Raw genomic sequence first — 23,626 nt, 5'->3', positions numbered from 1 at the left:
TTTGGAAAAGAAATTGTGTGTATTGATAGAAGGAAGATTATACATATTCTCATAATTAAAGCCTAGGAGTGGTTTATGCAGAGATAATCACTTTGTTATCACAAGCCTTCACTACCATCCAAACATTCTTATTTATGTAGAAATATAAACTTCAAAGTGACTTCACTAAACCTATTTTTAATGCATTAAGACAAAGATAACCTTCCAGCAAACTTGGAAAAATTAACGCATGAGGGTCATTCATGTGCTTGCAAATTCTCCTCATAATGAATGCTTGAATGATGGAGTGATTTCCACATCTTAAGGGACCTTGAAGAAATGATGCATGAGGATCATTCATGTGCTTCCAAATTTTCCTCTTAATGAAGGCTTGCATGATACAGTGATTTCCATATCTTAAGGGACCCATCATTTATATTGTTTTTATTCCACATAATGGCTTGTTTTCATGAGATAACACTACATAAATCAGAAAAAATCAAAGGCCCATTTCAAAGTAGGGAAGATAAGACTTAAAAGAACTTGGAAAGCTACTTTGTTCCTCAAATTCAATGTTTTATTATGGTGGATTATGGCTAGCAAACTCCCCATTAAAGATTGTATTGTGAAATAGAAACAAGTTTACCCGGTTTGCCATCTTTGGAGCCTCTCTCAAAAGGATAGTGAGTTTGTTAAGCATTTCTCCTAGGACCATCTAAGGTCTTAACCAGCTCTCGGATGGAGTTGATACGAAAAAATTTAGCTACATCATAACATTCTTGATAAAAACTACACGCGCTTCTTCTTGCTACTAGTTAATGTAGGCCAAGCTTCCATTTTGTTTGGCAATACCTCTTCTAACCATGCTTTCTACTTGATCAAGTTGAAATCTCAACTTCACCCTATTCCAATCCTTAGACTTCAAGTTGTTGGCATCCCACATATCATGCCAATGACATAGACCCTTTTTATAAATCGGGAAGGATTGCTTATGATTGAAGCCTTGTGAACCTTCTTGTGCTAGGAGCACTCCCTGTTTTGCATCGTCAAGCTTTTTCATGCCTGTAGAGCCAATGCCTACACTTTGTCTATAGGACATCTATAGGCTGTTGTACTTACCTTTAACTTGAGTGGCATAGGAATCTAGCTCCATTAAGTCATCATCTAATAATTTCCACACCTTGGGTACATAGTCAATTGCATCATAGTTGTATTTTGCTTCCCTCTTGCCCTACATGTGCAAGATGCATGTAGAGAACATGTGGATATAGTGGCGAATGAGTTTCGTTGCCTTGCTCTTCTTCGAGCTATTGAAGTTTTTCAAGTCTCTTAAATTCGAGGTCAAGGGCATGGCGTAGTTAGTAGAGCTTGTGAATACAAGTGTGGACGTGTGAATTCAAATCCTAGCGTCCATGGAGAATGGATCGTACTCATCTCAAAATATGCTTGCATTCAAGGAAAAAGGGTCACGTATACTCTTTCATTTGTTTGGGAGGTTATGTTTTGCATTATTTCTTCTTTGCATGGTCCTGTCCACTTTTGTCAATTTAGATCACACAATGGATGTGAAGCAATTTGCTATTGGGAAAGGTGTGCGGCCCTTTGAAACTATGGATCTATCTCCAATCTCGACGAATGAAGGGGATGGAGGAGCTGGTGCCATTTTGCAGGAGAGTTTTGGAGGGGATGAGTAGGTGGTGGCCATGGCTGCTGCCGTGGAGAGAGAGTGCGATTGATCTGGCGCTGCACGGGGTGGAGGAAGAGACAGAGGTAAACGCATTTTTAAAGGCTACCGAATTATAAACAAACATGCATCAGTTTCCATCATCACTATCATCATTTCATGATCATCGTCGTCACCATTCGCAAGATTGGTCGGTCGCATAAGAACCTGAAACTCGCGCACACAAACGAGAGAGAGAGAGAGAGAGAGAGAGAGAGAGAGAGAGAGTGTGTGTGTGTGTGTGTGTGTGGTGCACCGTCGATGTTTTCCCCTTCCCTTCCCTTCTCATGATCTCTCTCCTCTAGCTGCGTCTGTGTTTCACTTGCCATCTTTCATTCCGAACGTAAGTTTTAGCCATCGATTGGTTCTGTCTTTCTTCCGTTTTGTGAATTGAACGTAACATTTAGTCATCTATTGGTTCCGTCTTCTTCCGTTCTTCCAAATCTGGCCTTGCATCATCAACAACAATTTCTCCTGTCAAGTGCGCTTTAACTCTTTGTATCTTGTGCGACAACCGAATTTTCCTGCGCTGCATGTAACATCGCGGGGTTTCAGATTCCAGCACGAGAGATTAACTCCTTTGTTTGGACTCAAAAGCTCATTCTCCGTGAAATGATCTCTCCTCTTGCAGATCATTGTGGCGCTGAGGATGGCAGCATCAACAGCTGCGGCCCCGACGATGGACACAGCTTTGGCAACGGATGAGTCAGCTCAACCAGAGTTAGCCATCCTGTTCATTGCAGTTTGTTTAGTGCTAGGCATCGGCTGTCGCCAGCTTTTGCAAGGAACTAAGATGCCCTACACGGTTGCTCTTCTTTTGCTTGGCATTGCACTCGGAGCTTCAGGTATGGATATTTCGGGCTGTTCAGCCCCTATGCCTCTCTTGATAATGGCACACTTTATGTATCCAGTCTATCACGTAAACATAGTTTACCCATAGAAGTGGACATTTGAGCGGATTGGCAGGCACAATTGTCAATGTATGATCTCTTCAAATTTACCATTCAGTCAATCTAATGGAGTCCTCAGATTATTCGCATAATTCACACTGGATGGTCATGTGTTTAAAAGTATCATGTTTCCATTCATGTGTGGCTGTGTAGAACCACCTTCTATTTGGGAGTAAAAGAATGAAATAGGCACCTTGACATTTAGTTGCTTTAAGTAGACTGAGAGAGCCACTTTCTGTTTGGGAGTATAAAAATGAAGTAGGCACGTTGACATTTGGTTGCTTTAAGTAGACTGAGAGGGGATGAAGTAGCCACCTTGACATTTGGTCGTTTTAAGTAGACTGAGAGGGCTTTGAATATGGAAATTATGGTGTGCTAAAGCTCTTGACTTTTCCATAAAGGTGTATGAAAGTTTATCCTGCATGAAATTGGGCATTTTACTGTTTTTATTGTTCAAGATCATCTTCACTCTACTTCTGTGTATGGTTATATCTGTAAACTTGTGCTTGTTAGTCTGTTTCTGGTGAAGTAGCTCCAGCAGTTTGAAGTTGTGTGTAAACCATTTTTGTTTTTTCTTTCTGTGCAGAGTATGGAACAAGGAGCCTGCTAGGCACTTTAGGAGAAAGCATTCGCCTTTGTAAGGCTCTAGCTTAGAGTCTGGATTTTGAAGCATCATAAGTACATGCCATAAGCTTTCCTGTTCCGATTGTCTGTTGTAATAATTTTGCTTTCTACATTGTTATTTGGCAGGGTCTTATATTAGTCCAAGCTTGATATTATTTGTCTTTCTCCCTTCTCTACTGTTTGAAAGCTCATTTTCTATGGAAGTTCATCAAGTCAAGGTGGGTCACTTTAGCTATTTTTGATGACGCTCTTTTGCCTTTTCTTCTTTGTCTTGAGGATCTTTACTTGGAAGGCCTTGTAGTTGGAGAGCTGTTTTGTGCTTGTGTTTTCTAAGCTGGTAAATGAACAAAGTGTAAGTAACTTACGTTGTTTTGCAAAGCATTTTGGTAATGATGAACTTCTGAAGGACTTTGTTAACTTCTTTGGTAGGACCAATATCTCCTATCTGGTTTTGATTATCAACTTTAGAAATTTCTTCTTATGGCAGGGTGAATGTCATGATTTTATGAGTTGGTTGAATTTCTTAAGCTACAACCGTTGGCCGTCACACATCTTTTATTTCACATGATATTAGTTTAGTAACATGTCAGGCTTCAATGTCCAAGAGTGTTGGAAAGACTACATTGCCAAAGAAGATTGGGTGTACCCGATCGACTTGTAAGTCTTGAGCAAAAACATTGACACACAAAAGTTTTCACAACAATAGAAGTAAATCATGTTTTGCTAAAGATAATACTGGTCAAGACAAGGATGATAAGCCTCTATGACAATGTATATGCTGAGCAAGCGAGTCTCACTCTGACCCTAGGTGGTCATGTGTTTGGAATCCACCTCACGGGGTGCTCGGATGTAGGGATCTCTCTCGTGTTGATGGTCCCCCTATCTTGATGATGGGACATAGGAGTGGTAGGGACACCAAAAAGAAACTTTCGTAGTAGTGCATGCCTAAAAAGAATAGGTTTTGCACATATTGAAAGAAATCTGGTGACCTCGGTGACATAGGAACCACTCTAGGAAACGATGAAATAGGAACATGGAACATGATAGGAATAAGGAGGTCCCATTTCAAGAACGGAGAAAAAATAGGTAAATTTAAGACTTTATCATAATTTTGAAATAAACAATTTCCCAATTATTCAAAGGCACTCTAAAAGGACATTCTTAACATCATATTACACTATTAAAAACAAAATGAATGGTGCATTGGATGTTAAGACCGGTGGATGCAGCAAAATAAGTACATACTAAAAAAGTCCAAACAATAAAAAGACTCAAGAGCCATAAATGTTTGAAAGCCGAAGTGCTTATCATGAAAGAGCTAAGGCCAATAATAGATAACAATATCAAGTCAAATTTTCAAAAAAGTGCCCATAGATGACAAGGCTAAGCTGAAGGTGAAAGTTGTATCTATGAATAGTCAAGCCTTAAGGCTCAAGGGTTGCTGGGCCCCTTCAATATATCCATGATATCATGCTCATCTCCCATCTTATTTGTGGTCTGCTTTGCTGCCTTCTTAACTCTCTCCCAAAGTTCTTGGACACACCGCCTTAGTTCCTATTTGCTCCCCCTCTACTCCATCTCCCCACTGAGTAAGGGGATGGGCTGTCGTAGTTGCACTCTTGCAAAGTATATGCAAGTTTGCACTCACGATACAAGATCATTGGCCTTTAGCACACCAACCTTGCTTCTCTTCTTGGGGGCAATGTGATTATAAGAGCTCCATGTTTGGTCCAAACAAGAGGAGCTAACATCGTGGTGCAACATGCAAATTGCTAAATGATGAAGCTCAAGGCCATCTCATCCAAAATCCTCCCATTGCAAGGCTTAGTGAACTTGTCCAAGTATGCATCACGACAACCAAATGAGCCATAGAACTATTGTAAGCTGCAAGGTGATCCCTCACTAAGCATCTCATGCAAGCATTAGGTTCCATGCACTCCAAGATGTACCTCTAGTAATCATTACCTCCTTGTTATTCTCTTGCCCACGACCTTAAAACTTGGGGTCCAACCTTAACGTAGTTAGCATGCAAAGGAGACACATGGTCTCTAACTTCGGTTGAAGCCTCCTTGATCATTGGCATAGTTTTGGGTCTGATCTGTACATTCCCAGGACTGTTTACAGCAGTCCCACAGTCATGTTATACAGAAGTAACATTGGCATCTAATGCTATGCTTGTTTGGGCACTTCTACTTAACCGGTTTGGTACCTATTGATGCCTGATTGTTTGGGGATGCAAGGCACATGTTATGCCATCATTTTGGACTGATTTTCTTGCTGAAAATACTCAGTTTTGAACAGTAAATCACTACTATACCATAGTGGGCTGAAGCCTATTATCTCATGTTTGGTTATGCCTATTGGTTTTGGGTTATGTCTTTGGGATATGCAATGACGTATTGAACTTCGGGGTATGACATTGAGCTTGTCTTTGGTTCCGGAATGCTTTTGAGCTTGTATTAAGCTCCGACTTGGTTGTTCTTCATTGGCATTTGGCTTCAATTGGCATGCTTTGGACCGGTCTATGCCTATTGTCACTGCTTGACATTTAGGCCTCTTGCATTTATGCTTTGGTCAGATATGGATGCCACTTGGTTTGCCCATGCTTGACAGTTACTTGGAGAGCTTCATCTTCAAATGTATTTGAGCATGCATGAAACATGGCATTCTTAGCCAGACATACTGCACTCTAGCTATCACAACCAAGCACTGGAGTACGTGAAGAAAGACCAAAATCCTTGACCAGACGACCAAGCCAAATAGCTTCCTTAGAAGCTTCGGCGGCTGAAATATATTCAGCTTCTGTAGTACTTAAGTGTCACAATTTTCTGCAATCTTGAACACCAAGAGATAGCCCCACCAGCCAAAGTAAAAACATACCCACCACTAGTAGATTTCCTAGTGTCAAGATCTCTTGCTATGTCCAAATCACAAAATCCCTGTAACTCTAGTGTACCCTTTCCATAGCATATGCACTTTTCTTGTGTACCTTTCAAGTATCTGAAGATACATTTCACTGCTTCCCAATGTGGCTTGCCAGGGTTAGACATGAATCTGCTAACAACTCCCACTACATGAGCAATGCCAGGGCGAGTTGCATCAAGAATACTTGCTTTTCTTAGGTACATTTTGCCACTTGGGTTTGAGAGATGATTGGGTGTTTCCTTGGGTCTCACTAGATTGAAATTTGAGTCTAAGTGGTATTGAGTTTTCTTGCCTTCCCTTGTTGCCTCTTCGGGGATAAAGCAATAAGAGCCTCCTTGACAAGAGATGCCTCATGAAATTAATCGAATACCTAGGCGTAATGCAATAGCTGACACTCAAGTTCATAGAATGTGGGCATAGTGGGTTGTGAGATCACTTGTTGCAGAAAGTTGAAATACTTTCTTGGTAGCTTGTTGAAGAACAATGTAACCTGGTCATTAGGGGACTTAACAATGTTACCTGGTCATTAGGGGACTTAAGAGTCCTTGTAGTGGAGAATTCAGCGAGGAGCCTCAGATACTCTGCCAACTTGACCTTCAGGTCATCCCTAATAGTGACTTTGAAGTTTTGAAGCTCATGGTCTAACTTTATACGGTGGGTCGTATCCTAGGCTGCATAGCGGTGAGTCAAGTGTATCCAACACTTGGATGCTAAGTCAAAGTGCTAAAGCTGAGCTTGAAACTCAAGCAATAAGCCCTACATCAGCTCAACAATAGTGAAGGTGTTCCTAGCCTTCCATGAGCAGACAATTTCGTATGGAGCAAGCACAGGATCAGGTTGGGGTTCCAACCCTTGCACAATATTGCAAAGGTTTTGTGAGTCAAGGACATGTCTTATTAGATTGGATCAAGTAGTATAGTTAGACTAGTTAAAATGAGTCTTATAATTAAATGCATGCTTGGCTGATGAAGACAAAGAACCATGAGGTGTTTGAGAAGATGGGTATGGGTAGCATATGTAAGGTGGTGGAGGTAAAAGAAATAGGAGGAGGAGGCTAGGAAGAAATAGGTTGTGGGTGTCCAATGAGTGCTGATTGATGTGTAAGCAGTGGAACATGAATGTTTCCATAAGATGCTGGTGTAGGTGGAGGCACTAGGATACGTAAGGATTGTCCAAATGTCGGCTAGGGCACCTGTTTGCACCTGTCTCCCTTCTATTCATCTATCATAGAAGGCTTCGTCCGAAGTGAAGATGCTGTCCTTGATACCCTCGATGCAAGTGTCTGTCTTATCTTCATTACCCAAAGAAGACAAACTGGTTTCAACTATTTGTTGTGGCCATGTAAGGTGGAGTGCATTTTGAGCTAAAACATGCATTACTTGCTGATTAGCCTCTTAAACAACCCCGAAACACACTAACAAATGCTCTTTTAGAGTAAAACCTAAAACGGGGAGCGGTTTGAGAGAGTTGAGTGGAAACCCTAATTTTTGGGGCGCCCTTCCACATCTATAAATAGACAAGATGCCCTCATTTAGCCTCATTCCGTCTGTGCAGGTTTCTCACTCCACGTGCAAATTTCAGCCATCAACCTCCTTCCACGTGGTTGTCCAGCCCTCGAGACTACTGCCACTTCATCTGTGTTTGCTCCTATTGTTGGCGCCTTCATCTATACTGACGTCAGCTACCGGTGACATCATCTTCTGCTGCAATCTGATAATCTAGTCATCACCAACCACATCAGACATTGTTTCAGGCTGTTGTTTACAACAGATTGTGCACAGTTTCCGGCCTCCGATCGGCGGTACACTACTGTGTTTATTAGTTTCCAGCCTCTAGACTGCTGCGTTTTGGTGACCAGCCTGCTGCCATTCACTATTCAACACTCCTACACTCCGACTGGTGGTCATAGACTTGGGATCCGTCTCCGGTGGACGTCACACTCCGACATTGCTCTACCCTTGAGCACATTGTACACTCTTACATTCATTTATAACATTCATGCACTTCAGAGTTGTGTTCTCTCTCTCTCCCTTCTTCTATTTGTGTTTGAGTTTCTGTGTTTGAGTTTTGAGTTTTGCATTTAGGGTTTGAGTTTTGCCCTTTGCGTCTGCGTCTGTGTCTGTCTCTTTGTGTTTCTGTCGTGGTCGTACACTTTGTGTGTCCTTAGTGCAAACCCTAACAATTTTCTTCACAATGTATACTCGACACCTTCGATCTTTGGGCTCTTGTTTCAGATTTCACCCCCCCTTCTAAGGAGGATTCAACATATGGGACTTCTATGGACCAAGTAATCTTATGGGATTGGCTCAACTCTCGAGCCCAATCTTTCCTCTTTATGAGTCTGCAGGATTTTGTCCTTGTGTATGCTTGCAAGTTGAAGACCATGGCGGAAGTGTGGAAGAAGCTTGCGTCTTTGTATTAGCACAAGATGTTTGCCTACAAGATTTCCTTTGAGAAGAACTTGCGGATGCTCAATCTTGATGATTCCTCCTCTATGAAGGAGCACATCACAAAGATGGAGGATATGAGAGGTGAGCTTGCCTCTCTTGGTTGGATGATATCCTTTGAAGACATGGCTATGATTCTTCTAACTCAGTTGCCATCTCCTCTGTTTGATGTCTTCTACATCAACCTTATCACATTGAGGACCTGCTAGACACTCTTATGGGAGGAGCTTTCACCACTTGTCTTAAGAGTATGACAAGTGACTCAGAGAGGTTGGGGCCAACGGTTCTGGCTTCACCAAGGCATTTATTGCAAGTACATGCGAAGGGAAGAAGGAGAAGTCATAGTCAAGGATAAGAAGTAGAAGGACGAATGATGAGAAGAAGTAGCCCAAGTGCCTACATTGTGGGAAGGGCACTCAACTCAAAGAGATGTGTTTGGCAAAGTATTCCCTTTTGAAGCCAAAGGAGAAGGATTCAAAAGATATGAAGGCTGCCCCAACAACAACAGTGTCTTTGTGCATGTATTTGCCGAGGAGGAGACAACTCTTGCTTCTTCCGCTCAAGAGAAGCCTTGACTTGTTGATAGTGGGGAGTCTTCTCATATGACCTACAGATAGGATTGGCTTTAGGATCCGAGTGCTAGAGGTTGCACAGTCACCATTGGTGACAACTCTACCATTCCCGTTTGACTAGGGACTATTCCTTTGTTGCTAGATAGGTAGTCTTCTTTAGCCAAAGTTCTCTATATATTGGATTTAGGTTTTAACCTATTGTATGTTCATGGTCTTACATGGCTTGGTATTGTTGAGCTAAAAATGCATTAACTTTACTTTAACAGCCCCAAAACAAGCTTAATTTAATGAAAACCCTAAAACGAGAAGCGTTTCAAGAGAGTTTAGTGAAACCCTAATTTGGGAGGATCCATCCTCATCTATTAATAGACAGGTTGCCCCCATTCAATCTTATCTCTTTTGTGCAGGTTTCTCACCCTTGTGTACAGATCTTAACCATTAGTCTCCCACCATGTGGAGGTCCAGCCTTCGTGATTGCTACCATCACCTCGTTCGACTGCGGCGTTTTACTGTCGTGTTTTAGTGCAGCATTCTACTGCGGCGTTCTATTGCTGTGTTCTTTTCCGCACTCTCGGTCGGGGTTGTACGTTCTCAAGAACTCCACACACTTCGTGTGGTTAGGTTCTTGTGCAAACTTCTCTAGGTACTTGTGGAGGTGGCACTGTTCCACTATCCTCCTTGCGGCCTGCTCCTTGGCCACCATCTTCTCAAGGTTGTGAATGCTGCGGAATTTTAGTTGACTGTAAGCTCGATTTTCCAGGCTGATGCCGTACTGCGCTCTCTCTTCTTCTGTGAAGGGGAGTTGGTGGGCCCGGTCTTGTTGCAACATCTCTCATTCCTGTCATGAACCATATTTCCTATTAGTGCTATAATTATTATACATACAAGAATTTGCTGAAAAGAAAGATTTTGTGTTTGTTGAATGACAGCATTAAACTCTAATACAAATTCTTTTCTTCAGATTTGGTTTGTGACATCTCTCCTATATCACCCGTTTCTTAGGTGTTTATTGTGTTTACTTGATTTTGATTGGTTTTAATTTGATTCACCTTCACCCTATTCACCTTCACGCTACCCTCGTACCCTCTCCCCTTCTAGATTGAGAAGAATCCTTCCTAGGATTGAAGGTTAGGAGATCCAGGGCATGCAACGTTCAGGTATAAGGTTTACTTGCGCATGAGCTAAGTATAGAATTCTGGGTTGTATTCCAACTGAGCGTTGGGGTCCAGAGCGAAGGGTGGGGTATTTACGTGTGTGATGTAAGTGAGGACATCAGTTAGGAAATCGCCGGAATCGACGCAGCTAGCGATGTGGAGCTTTTCCTCGGTCAAGAGGTGATCAAGATATGGGTGTCCCTTGACGTGCTCTTCCATGGGTTGGCCACAAAGAATGGTTAACACTCTATATGAGATGGGCGTGACATAGGTTGGGTCGTACTCCAATGTCTTGGTTGCGCAGCGTTGGTCATGATTTGGCATCCTTCGAGTTCCCACTGCAATCGTAGAGTGTACCAGTGTCGTAAAAATGGGGAGTCGGTATTACTTAATGCTTTCAACCCCTTGACTTCTTTGTCAGTGATGGAGGAAGTCACCTGCTTATCGTAAGACGTAATGTGGCATTGTTTGATGGCTTGGTCTCTTGATATCTTAGCGCGTAGCAACTCGGCAGCTGAGTGGGGGTGTTTTGACAAAGGCGAATTTGAATGTTTCCCAGGAACAAGGCATCGTGCGAACTTCCGTCGCTAAGGGCTCTTGCAGCAGGCCTAAGTTCAACCGGTCATAACTTAGAGCCAGTGACATGAACGTGGCATCCAAGCGTCTAAGACAAGCAATAACGTCATCCCCTGTGTCTTCGGCTAGGTCTGGGGCTAGAGTTAAGAACGATTTCCGCTCGTAAGATGGTTTAAGGCCCGCAGGTGGTTGGGGTGTGATGGGGCTAGTAAGCGTGGCAGCAGATGGTGGTAGTTGCCCATGAAGCGGTGGTTGAGTCCTGTGGATAAGCGTCGAAGTAGTGGCTGCTACGGATGGGCTGCTACGCTCGGATTGGGTTTGGCAAGTCTTATCGTCATTAGCAGGGGTTGAAGGGGGTAACGTTGTTTGGTGTTTGGGCCGATAGTCTTGCTTAACTCTTTGGAGCTCATGCGTGGGTGAGCTGGTAGGAGGCGGGCTCGGGAAACGCTACAGCTTCTGGTTCTGAGGCTCCACGGGGCTCAGGGTGATGAAACAAGAGGGTGGCGTTTGAGTGATGCCGTGGGCCGCTTTGGCCTTAGGGATCCATAGCCAGGCATTCCCCTCATAGTATCCTTGTGCGTGCAAGAGGGCTTTAGGAACCCATCTTGGCTTGATCATGCTTTGATTTCTGTAACTGCGTCTCGGCCTCCTGGGTTTTGAGGTTCTTGAGTTACGAAGACGTGGGCGTCTACTCCTAGGCGGCGGTCGCGGTTGTTTAGGCCTCCATTGAAACTCGGGTTGTTGGGTCTTAGCTTTTGCCGTTGAGCGGCGGCCCGTGAGGCTTGGTGCATGATGGGTGAGCCCTACCCCTCTTCATAGACTTGGCTGTGAGTATTTCTATCGGTGGCCTTGCGGATTTTAATGGGATCGCGTAGCCCTTGCCGAAGGTTGTATCAATACGGACGTTGCCTATGGCGAGGTGGATGCGCTACGAGTCATAATCGACATTGCAACGAGTTTGCTTTTTGAAGGTTCGCCCTAGCAGCGACTTTGTGCCCGCATTTTTAGTGTTTGGCGACACGTAAAAGATCATTGGTACAGTCTCAAACTCGATAGCAACAACGGTCCTACACTTGTCGAGGAGTGCATATGAGCGGCCCCCATATGGGTTTAATTGGGCATTAGTGGGCTGTAGTGGTGGTTTACCAAGTTGGGTCCAATGATCGTGAGTTAAGACATTGAAGTTTGCTCCCTTGTCGATCAAGGCATTGAAAGCGCATGTTTGCTTGGCAGTGACCATGATGTGGAGGTATGCGGGTTCTATGGCTTCCTCGTCCTCATCACCAATTTTCGTAATTGTGGCGACTTGTACCGTGACAGGGCGTTCCAACATTGGTGGCTCATGCAGCGGATGTGTGAGAGGGTAGTACTTCTTAATGCGACTGCCATTAAAGAAGCCGATGGCTTCGCCGTCTAGAGTCTCGAGTGTCAGAGTGCAGCGGTGCGGAAGCGTAGGACTGAGAGAGAGAGAACGCAGAGAGAGAAGGGAGAGAAAGAGACAGTGTACACTGAAGATCTGCTGTATAAAGAATGCTGAATACAAAGATATACACGGGCGCAGTGCGCTGGACTGCGTGTCTCCACCTCGACGATGCGACCTGCTGTCCACCTCGAAGTCTGCTGCAGTCTGCACTGTCTGCTGTCTGAAATCTGCGAACAGAGACAGAGATCTGCACGGCACCGGTCTGTAATCTGCGACAGAGAATGAATGCCAGACTGCTGAAAACGTCAGCAATAAATAGGCGAAAATCTGCCTAGAATGGGGCGCCAAAATAGGGCGCAGCCTGATAAAAATCAGCTGCAGGCAGTCGGACTGCCACGTGGCAGTCCGACTGCACAGTCCGACTGTGCAGCTGCTGCCTGCCTGAAACCAGGCTATGATCTCTGACACCCCCTCTCAGAGCCTGGACAGGGCAGAAGCCTGAGGGATCTGGAATGTTGCCGAAGTAGAGCCTGAGGAAGCGCCTTCGTAAACAAATCCGCAAGATTATCCTCCGTCTTGCAATACTCCACAGTGATGGTCTCATCCAAAAGCTTTTCTCGGATGAAGTGGTACTGGATCTCAATGTGCTTCGTCCGGGCATGAAAAACAGGATTCCTCGCCAAGGCAATGCAACTCTCATTGTCACATCGCAGCAATGTAGGACGAGTTTGGGGGCACCCAAGCTCCTCCAACAGTCTCCGAAGCCACACAACCTCGCATGTGGTGGAAGACGCGGCCCGATACTCCGCCTCAGTAGACGAAAGGGCTACCGTGGGCTGCTTCTTGCTACTCCAAGAAATAACACCTGCACCCAAAGTAAAGCAGTAACCTGTTGTAGACCGCCTGTGGTCCACGTCACCGGCCCAATCCGAGTCGCTCCAACCTGCAAGTACAAGATCTGACCCATCTGTCCCTGCGGGGTAATGAATCCCCATATCAGACGTCCCCCTCAGATACCGAAGTATCCTCTGAGCAGCCTGCCAATGCACCGTCTTAGGTTCACTCATGAACCCTGCCAAGAGCCCAACAACAAAACATAGATCAACCCTCGTGTTGAGAAGCCAAATCAAAGACCCTATCAACTGTCTCTTTCTCTCCCTTCTCTCTCTGCGTTCTCTCTCTCTCAGTCCTACGCTTCCGCACCGCTGCACTCTGACATGGCTCAACGTTGCTGGTTCGGCTGATTGCACGAACCTTGAAAGGCCCAAGACCTCTAAACTTCATTTTTTTCTTGTGTCCTTTAAATGAGTACAGGAGCACTAAGTTGCCCTGTTTAAAGTCACACTGTTTGACATGCTTGTCAAACTAGCTCTTACGTCGTGCCTTCTTGTATATGAGCTCATGAGTGGCCAAAAGGCGTGTTTTCGAGAGGCGTTCAAGCTCAACCAGGCGTTGCGTCCATGCCTCCTTCCTTTTCTACCATTCTTGAAGTGCTATTCTTAGGCTAGGACGAAGAACTTTACTGGTAGAATTGCCTCAGTGCCATAGATTAACCTAAAGGGAGTCTGGTCGACAGCCATTTTATAAGCTGTATGGTAAGCTCACAAGGTTGCCATCAGCTTGTTATCCCAGTCGCTGCGCAAAGCAGAGACTACTTTGGTCAAGACATTTACAAGGATCTTATTTGTGGATTCTGCCTGTTCGTTTGCCTGAGGGTAGTATGGAGATGATTTTCGATGGATGATCAGAAAGGTGGATAGAAGATGCGCTCACACTTCTTTGATGAAGTGCGTGCCCTGGTCACTGACTAGTTTAATGGGGCAGCTGAACCGTGAGATCATCTGTTCCCATAAGAACTTGGTAGTTGTTCTAGCATCATTTTTTCGTGTCGCTCTCGCTTCCATCCATTTCGTTAGGTAGTCCGTGGCCACAATGATATATTTGGCCTGCGAATACTGTGCCGCAGGACTAATGGGTCCTACGAAGTCTATTCTCCACTTTTCGAAGGGTTGTCGTGCAATGATTGGGGTTAACTCCATTTTATCCTTGTGAATCGGTACCCTTGTCCATTGACACTCATCACAATGCTTAATGAATCGCGCTGCGTCGCGGAAAAGCGTAGGCCACCATAGTTGAGATTGCAGCACCTTGCGGGCTGTTGTGTCTCCGCTAAAGTGTTCTCCAGCAATCTCGCTATGCGCCTATGTGAGCACATTGTGCATCTCATGCTCACATATGCATCTATGCAGTAATTCGTCTTGTCCTAACCTATATAGTTGGCCTGCTATCAACTGATAGGGTTGGATTTTGAGGATAAGTCGCCTAAGTCGGGCCTTTTCTATTGGCCGCTCAGGCAGTCCGTGCTCCAGTACGTAGACGATGTCATCTACCCAATATGGTGTTAGATCAGCCTTGAATAAATCTCTTTCGCTAGAAAGGTTGAATAGATGGGCATCTGGCAATTCATCTGCAATGCCTTGTCCAATGGCCTCTCCCGTGGGAATGTGTGACATGTGGTTAGCCATGTAGTGCTGCTTTTCCTTCTGTACCACCACGGAGAAGTCGAATTCTAAAAGCGGAAGGACCCATCGAGCTATGCGTCCTGTGGCGCAGGGTTTGTTCACTAGATACAGCAAGGCTTGATGGTCCACGAAGAAAGTAAAAGGCGTAGCCAAAAGATAATGCCGAAACTTTTTTACAGCAAATACCAAGGCTAAGCCTTCTCTCTCAGTCGTCGAGTAGTTCATTTCGGTCTCAGTGAGTTGTTTGCTAGCAAAGCTCACTGGATAGTCGAGGTTGTGTTCGCCATGTTGGCACAACACTACCCCCACGGCGAATTTTGAAGCATTAATATGTACGTGGAAGGTAATGGTGCAATCTGGGGCTCGTAAGATCGGTGCAGTAGTAGTCAGAGCCTTTTTCAATTCCTCGTACGCTCATTGACATGCTTCAGTCCATTCGAAAACGATCAATAGCTTGTACAAAGGTTTGGCAATCAATGCATAGTTTAGCACAAACCGTCGATAGTACCCCCTATGGCCTAAGAAGCATTGAACTCCCTTATAGTTGGTTGGGGGCGGAAGATCAACAATAACCCTGAGTTTCGAGAAGTCAGTGGCAATGCCGTTCTTGACACCACGTGCCCTAGGATGCACCCATGTTTCACCCAAAACTGGCACTTTAAGGGGTTGAGAGAGAGACAATATAGGTGACACCGCTCAAAGACTGCTCGAAGTTTGCCCAAGTGTTCTCGCCAGGTCGAGTGAACATACAAGTCGTCCACGAAGACCTTCAATTTCTTGTGAAGCATGTCTTTAAATATGGTGCACATGAGGCGTTGAAAGGTGGCTAGGGCATTAGTCAACCCGAAGGGCATGACCATGTAAGCAAAGACGCCCCATTCGGTGGCGAAGGCAGTCTTATGCCTATCGGCAGGATGCACTTACACTTGATTAAACCCGTCCAAGAAGCTGTAGGCCTCTTTGCCCGCCACTCTTTCGAGCATGTGCTCGGTGTATGACAATGGGTAGTTGTCTCTCTTAGTGGCAGCGTTCATCTTCTTGTAATTGACGCACACTCTAATCTTTCCGTTCTTCTTCATCACTATGACTATGGGCGACACTCAGTCTGTGTGCTCGATTTCATAAATGAATCCTGTTTTCATCAGCTTGTCAATCTCCTCTTTGACTGCATGAGCGTGTTTTGGATTTATCGGGTATGATCGCTGCTTGATTGGTGTTGCGTCTGGTATCATGGGTATGTTATGACTTATGAGTCACTACACCTTGATCCATCCCTTTAAGCTCCTCCAGGGACCAAGCGAACATGTCTATATACTCTCGCAAGAAAGCAACAAGACTTGTCTCCTCTTCCTCAGTCAAGTCATTGGCAATTAAGACCGGTCGGGGTGTCTCCCCTTTCTGTGCTAGGTTCACCTTCTTGACCTTTGCTGGTCCCTCGATGGGTTCACTCGTTTGCCCTTGGCGTTTGACACCCAACAAGATTACTACCCTGCCACCCTTCTTGAGCTTCGTAAATCTCCTCGGGAGTTCTTGTGGCTTTCTTTGCTCCTCTGTTTGTGCGTCCCTAGGCTATTTGTCCCTATCTTCCTTCAACCGTCTGCGCCTCAGGTGGACGGGTAGGTCCCCCTTGGTGCGTCTGGTCTTGGATGGTTGAGGTATCTCTGGGTCGCTATCTGAGCTCACTTCCGACTCAGAATCGAACACACCGTTTTCTCTAGAAGAGGTGGTTTCTCCTGGCGATCGCAACTCAGAGGGCGACTCTGTTCTAAGTACTGGTGTCATACCTGGTCGGGTTAGGCCTGCCCATTCGTAATCTATGGCTCCTGTGTGTTCCAACCACGCACGGTCACATTCCATGCGCATGACCCCTTGTTCCATCCTAAAGACACCCTTTTTCTGTGGCCTGGAGTCCGCTCGTATCTGTTCTATTTCTCGTCCCTCAGTGTCGTATTCCACCATGTCTATTTCACCCTTACTTTCGTCACTGAAGGAATGACAGTCTTCGAACTCGCCCTTGGAATCATCTTCGTTCGACTGCTCATTGTCTGCCAGGTTTTGGCACAACTCTTGTCTTTGGTCAGAGACTAGGGCCCAATTGTACATGAGGTTTAAGTCATGCACCCTGGTCCATTGCCATCTAGGTCCATCTAGTAGATCTTAGAGTGGCTTGAAGTTTGTTGCTGGATCGCCAGCTAGTGTGCCAGTCAAATATTCCAGAATCTCTTGGAGTTCCTTCTTGTTAATTGGCACTTGGGATGTGACAGGCTTAGGTCGCCCACAATGGATTTTTACCATCATGCAGACTGGTGTGTGGAGGGTGTGTCTGTTGTCCTGTCAACTGTCTAGATGGCTTGTTCGTATGCCTCATGATCTGAGAATGACACGTCGATCGTAGCAAGGACATGCATCCGGTCTCGCTCATCCTTCGGGCATGGGATATACTTGGTCAAGGACCCATAGGACTTCTTGACTTGAGCGTTAACCTTAAGCATCGCGGAGACAACATTCAAGTCGACTGGTGAGGTTTTCCACGTGTCCATCTCTACCCTTACAGCTTCCGTTCTATTGCCCAGGAAGACTAAGTTGTTACCCCAATCCTCGATGACTCTGGCATTGCGCATCCAGGGTCGGCCTAATAGGATTCGTAGTCCACTCCCTTCATGATTATAAAGTCGACTGAGAACTGGACACCTGCGATCTTCACCAGCCAGTTTTTAAGTACCTCGAATGGTTTCAATTTCATACCATTTGCTAGTGTGACATTGAACGTGGCGGTCTCCACAGGCGGGTTTTCCCACGTATGAAGCACTGTGTGGCTCAGTACACTAACCCCCGCTCCTGTCAAGTTGTGTCGCCTAGGACTAAGATAGGTTGGACCGCATACGTCTCGGTTCCTTCCTAGAAGGCATTAATGTGCAAGGACTTAGACATGGAGTGCAGCGTTAGGCTTGGTATTTGTGTCTCTGCGTCACGGTCGTGCAGGCCTACGGCAGCTTACTCTCGTGACCCTTTAACCCACTGCTTCAGGTTTTGCCATAGGGTGGAATGCTGCCTAAGCAGGTCTTCCAAGCTCAGCGTCACCGGGGTGGTCACCAGCGTGGTAAGGAGATCGTTGACTACTCGTCCTTCTCCTATTCCGGATTGTCTTGGCAATGGTCGTGACTGATTTGCTGGCCTGAAGAGTCCGAGACTTTGCCTAAGCGGTACCGCTTGCGGCGCAGTTGCATCTCTCACTTTCGGTCGAGGAGGTGAGACTGGCGCGCTTATGCTGGAGAGATCTTCGATCTCGTCCTCTAGGATGGGCTCTGCATCTTTTAGGTGCTCTTGGGCCTCTCTTACCCATTTCTTCACTTTCTCGATAGCCTCTAGTTGGCGCTTAGGATGCGGGTACTCCCCTACCCTAGCACTTCCCTTTTCGGCCGTCTTGGGGGCTGAGGTTTCTGCCTCCGCGTCAGTGACCTTCTTTTCAGCAGGCAGAGTAGTGGCAGTCTCGATTTTCAGCGTGATCTTAGCCTCGGGTTTCTTCTTTCTCCGTCTACGGCTCTTCTTCCCGATCGAGGCTGCATCGAGGTTGCGCGGACCTGGCAATGATATGCCGGTCTGCTTCGTCTGTGCTCAGGTCATGACATGCAATGGGATAGGTGTAGCTTCCCCATCGAGATTCTCGACGCCGAACAGTCCCAATGGGACAGATGGCACGTTGATTGAACTTGAGGATGGTTTTCGCTTGGGACAGTCAATGAAGAGGTGAGTGATTTCACACTCTGGGCAGCTTAGGTCTTCCTTCTCTATTTGGTTGCTACTGTTTAGGCCAACGTGATGAGACGTGCCTTGGATGACCACAAGTCCAACATATGATTGGATCCTACGTCTGCCCTCCTAGGCCTCTACCTTGGCCTCTTCCTAACACCTAGTCCATAAGGACTGCGTTGCCCTCGTCGTCGTGCGAGATGTATGGGTATACGTAAGTCTCTTCCTCATTTGGCTCCTCCACATAGTGGACTGGCGCGTCAGTTGGTGGATGAGTCACGTAGGGACTAGGTGGTCTTGGTATACTTGTAGGATTTATGTCCATTCTAGGAACAACCGGTTTAACGTCGTTAGGCGTGGGAAGGGCCAATGGGGCCTCCCTTCCGAAGAATTGTTGGGATTTGCTCGCTAGGTATGACTGGCCGTAGGATTATGAGTAAGGGAGTCTTCTTGGTAATCTGCAATGTGCAATGTCGTGACCAAATCTACCGCAATTAGCGCAAGGTCGTGACCTAGGGTCTTGACACTCGGCCGGCAAGTGGTTTCCGCCACAATACACGCATTGTACGTGCGGGCGCGTTGATCGTCTCAACATATCTTGTAGTTTGGCTATCTCCATTTTCACCTTAGTCAAGTCTTGGTTTGTCTTAGAGGCCTTCCCCTTGTCTTGGGCTATTGGACCTAATCGTTCACTAGAGGCTAATGCTCTCTCCGAACTTTGCGAGTTGGTTTCTTCTGAATTTGAGCTCTTGGAGCTCCGCTCTTTAAGCTGGTCATCCACTCGAATGGTCTCTTCAAACACCCTAGCTATCGAGTCTCGTTGCAAGCTCGAATTACCTGCCAAGGCCTTATACAGCTCCTCACTCCGTATTCCACTAATAAATACAGTGGACACCGCTCTCTCAGTAGGTCGTTCGCCCACGGGGATTCTCTTGAAGAGGCTCCTCGTGTGGGTGACATAGTCGCGAATATCCTCTTTCTCTTTCTGCTTGACATTCATCAGTCTCACTAGTAGATTGTCAGAGTATCCGGGCTCGGAGAATCTCTAGATGAAGAGGTTTTTGAGGCCGTTAAAATCTGCTCGTTCTCCGGTATTTAGACTCGTGTACCAAGTCCTACCCTTGTCGCCTAAGCAAAGCCCGAATGCTTGAGAGCGTTGAGTCAAGTTGGTGAGGCTGTTGACCTCGCAGACTTGCTCGAATTGCTCTACGAAGCTGTATGGGTCGTCGTGGGATTGGTACTTGTCGAGTTGCTTTGCAACAATTGGGATTCTCGACTAGCCCTTAGAACCTTGGTTTGTTCCTAATCCTGTTAGTAATGATGTCGCTAGTGCTGCAGCACTTTACTCCGTTGCAGTGTTATCAAGCAATCGCTTCATGAGAAGATCACTCAATGTCAAGTCTCCTTCCAGGGCTCTATCGTGATCGGTCCGATTCCCACCTGTCAGGTTCAGCACCCGCTGTACCTTATGCAATTCTGCGTTCTGTCTTAAGCTCCTAGCACGCTGGTCTTGGTTGTATTTCACTATGCCTTGCAGTGCCTTGTAGGCTAGCTTCCGTTCCTTCTCCAAGTCTGTTATGATGGCTTCTGTTCTTCTACCGCAGTGCTCATACCGAGCGTGCGTATCATAGCTACTGACCAGCTGCTGAATCACCTATGGAAAAACTTCTAAGTTGAGTTCCTCGTTTGGCTTGTGGTCTGAGCTTTCCTCTTATATGATTGCGTTCTCGTGCTCCACCATGCTGTCGATTAGGTTGCACAAGCTGGTGAGATCCACTTCTCTAGTGCTGCTCGCTTGGTCCTACTTTGTACCTTGGTTATCCGTCTATGTCTTGGAATCGCCTCTGGAAAAACTCCTAAGTTGAGTTCCTCGTTTGGCTTGCGGTCTGAGCTTTCCTCTTACATGATCGCGTTCTCGTGCTCCACCAAGCTGTCGATCAGGTTGCACAAGTTGGTGAGATCCACTTCTCTAGTGCTTCTTGCTTGGTCCTACTCTGTACCTTGGTTGTCCGTCTATGTCTTGGGATCTTCTCCTACTGTGGGTTCCTTGAGGTGTTTATTTGAGTGAGTTCCTTGACTTATTGCATCCAATCCTCAATTTACCTCTTCTCAATATGTGTGTGTTCTTTCCCGTGCACTTGTGCTCAATTAGGCTTTCTGCTGTCCTTAAGTGTACTTCAGGTGTGGGAATTCAGGGTGAGTGCGGAAAACACGTGTCTAAACGGCTTACGCATCCTCTCGCTTCGTTTTAGGCCTAGTAGGCTTGTTGACCCGCGTCTGGCCATCTTGTCCGTCCTTCGGTTATTTGTCCAAGTTGCAGGGGCCGAGTGTATCACTCGGACGGGCCGAGGGCTAGCAGGTCGAGGGCCGAGGGCTGTCGGGCCGAGGGCCGAATGGTAACTAGTCCGAATGGGCCGAGGGCCGAGTGGTGCGAGTCGAATGTGCCGAGGCTACTGGGCCGAGGCTAATGGGCCGAGTCGAGTGGGCCGAGGGTCGAATGGTGAATTCGGCCGGGCTGAGTGTTGACTTGTCCAAGTGGTGCTGGGCCAAGTCGGCAGGGCCGAGGGCCGAATTTTAAGGCTGGTTCGAATGCTTCACTCGAACGGGCCGAGTGAAAGGCGTTCGAGTTTACTTGGCCGAGGGCCGAATGGTCAAGTGCGCTGAATGGTCCGAGGGCCGATTTTGGGATTCGGCCCAGAATTGCCGACCCTCAGACGGGCTGAGCCGTGCGCGACGATGGCTGCGTCGGGTATGATTTCGTCGAATCTAACGATCCGCATAATCACCAAGCACGACGCCTTCCAGATCACAACAAATACATAGTAGAGAGGTCCTGACGTGCCTGAATCGCGCAGAGAGCTCCTCAATGGCAAGATCGAATCGAATCAATGCTGGAAACACACTTCCGCTCTCTCTCACTTTCTCTCAATGTCAGGGCATGAAATGAGCTCTTCCTAGTCCCCTTGGCTCTTAAATCCCTTCCCGGGTAAGGTTTTGGTGTCCCTAATCACTCACTTGCCGACATTATCATCCCAAGCGCTCTTTTTTTTTCATTTTTGCATGACTTGTGCCCTGTTTTACCCTGCTTTACAGCAGCAAACCCTACGCTTTTCCTATCCGGTTTCCTAATCCTATCCTACTCTAAATGCAACAACGGTCGAAGGCCAAAAAGTGAAATGATTTCTCCCTCTTTTCCAATCATCAAACCCGCAAAATAACCCGAAATACTTACTTGTTTCGAAGATCAAAAACCCAACTTCCTACCCACCTCAAGCTCGGGTTCGGGGATGAATCCCTTACTTCAATGCTCGATATGCGGCGCGCGAGGGCTCAAGCTTGAATCCGTTGGTTCCGGCAACGGAACCAAAATGTAGGAGCTTTCGCTCAACCACCAAGACCCACGGACCGCTTATTGCTTCAAGCGTTCCAAGTGAGCTCTCATGGCTATCTCTGACCTAGTTGATGCGTTGTCGATCCTCTTGGGGGGTAGTGAGCTTACCTTGATGCTGAAACGAGTTGCCTCCTCCCTCACACAAGTCGGTAGCTCCATGATCCTAGATGCTAGCTCAAGAATACTCAAGCCTCCTCCATCTCCAAGCTCCATTCTCCATAGCCATGTGCAAGGTAAGAGAAGGGAAGAGAAGAGAGGAAAAGAAAAGAGGAGATGGTGAAGAGCTTCACCCACTTGATCCCTCACTTCCACACACTCACTCACTCCCTCACACTCTCACACTCCCTTCCTCAAGAGCACACACAAGCAAGAAGAAGAGAAGAAGAGAGGACTCTTGTTAGCCACACACCAAAGAATGAGCTTTCATTCACTTTTTGAACTTTATATATACAAACCCTAAAACCCCCATGGGCGCCCAGTTCTTGTTACATGACCGGCCATTGTGGTAAGGTCCCTTTTTCTAATTCCCTCTTTTTGCTTCATGCCCTAAGCCTATACTCGTCTATTCTTTTACAAGTGGCATAGTAGGGAGCCTGGCGCTCTTTTACAAGAGTTTTTAGAGTTTTTTGAGGCGCCTTTCCTTTAAAAGTGCTCTTTTTGCCTCAGTTTAGTTTTCGAGGCCGCCTCTATGCCTTTGCTCTCTTTCTGTTCTTTTTGCGCTTTTTCCTTTATTTTTATGCCATTCCGATTTGAGGTTAACAGCTTCAGATGTATGGTTGCAGTTGCAGTTGTTGTATGAGGCTTCGTCCACCATGAGGGCCGTTACTCTCTGTGGCCAGCTCCAACAACTGAAGTTTGAAACCAAAGATACGATCCAATCATTTCTACTTCGAGTTACCCAAATCGAGGACTAGCTTTGCACTATGTAGTCTGTCCTATTAGAGGCACATCTTGTTGGTACGGTACTCTACAAGCCTCCTTAGGTGTTTGATGGAGTGGCGAATGCTTTACGGGCGCAGACATCTACGACTCCTATCAGTTTTTTCATATGTTCTCGATGCTGCTGAGCATGAGGCGACTTTGCGACTACAGGGGTGGCTTCCGTCACATTATGGAGGTTCAAGTGTGGCTCTTACAGCTTCAGAGAGGATTTCGAAGATGAAGAAGTCTAAGGCCCAGTGTTATCATTGTGGCAAGAAGGGCCACTTGCGGAAGGATTGTAAAGAGTTAGCGGTTTCCAGGAAGAAAAAGGAGCAGAAGATGAAGTCAGATGCGGACTCCTCCGACGAGTCATCATCTGCCTCAGATTTTGACTCAAATCCTTCGGCTTAGGTGAAGTTCAAGGCACAGAAGGGATTCTCTTCTTCGGATCATAGGAAGGGCTTGGTGGCCCCTTCCTCAGCTGCTTTTTAGTGGTGGTGATTAGGTCATCCTTCACAACTCTCGAGTGCCAGAGAGGGAGTGTGAGAGGGTGGTGAGATGGGGCAACCGCGCCTCATCTATATTTCTATAAAGATGCACATGATCCAGAGAGGGATATCCTTGACGCATTGACGAAGTTTGGCAGGTTCAAATCCTGGAGTTGGGATT

At 46.3% G+C, this 23,626-nt stretch overlaps 1 protein-coding gene across 3 annotated transcripts in view; it reads left to right on the top strand.

Moving 5' to 3' along the window:
- The first annotated feature begins 1,509 nt into the window (after positions 1-1,509).
- Positions 1,510-23,626, top strand: part of SOS1 (sodium proton exchanger, putative (NHX7) (SOS1)) — a 214,738-nt gene continuing 192,621 nt past the window's right edge. The window contains exons 1-4 of one of the 3 annotated variants that reach the window (XM_087697809.1): positions 1,510-1,749; positions 2,334-2,547; positions 3,239-3,289; positions 3,403-3,494. In XM_087697809.1, coding sequence (XP_087553935.1) covers positions 1,615-1,749; positions 2,334-2,547; positions 3,239-3,289; positions 3,403-3,494 — 492 coding nt within the window. In that variant the 5' untranslated portion in view covers positions 1,510-1,614. Of the gene's footprint in view, positions 1,750-1,895; positions 2,046-2,333; positions 2,548-3,238; positions 3,290-3,402; positions 3,495-23,626 lie in introns of those variants that run through there. The other 2 variants (XM_087697807.1, XM_087697810.1) reach the window with 2 other exon arrangements.

This window comes from Lygodium microphyllum, chromosome 17, assembly GCF_053477565.2.
Source record: "Lygodium microphyllum isolate KBCC chromosome 17, Lygodium_microphyllum_v1.1.10, whole genome shotgun sequence".
Taxonomy (NCBI): domain Eukaryota; kingdom Viridiplantae; phylum Streptophyta; class Polypodiopsida; order Schizaeales; family Lygodiaceae; genus Lygodium; species Lygodium microphyllum.
The sequence above is the reverse complement of the archived record's forward strand: the minus strand, read 5'-3'. Positions and strand labels throughout refer to the sequence as shown.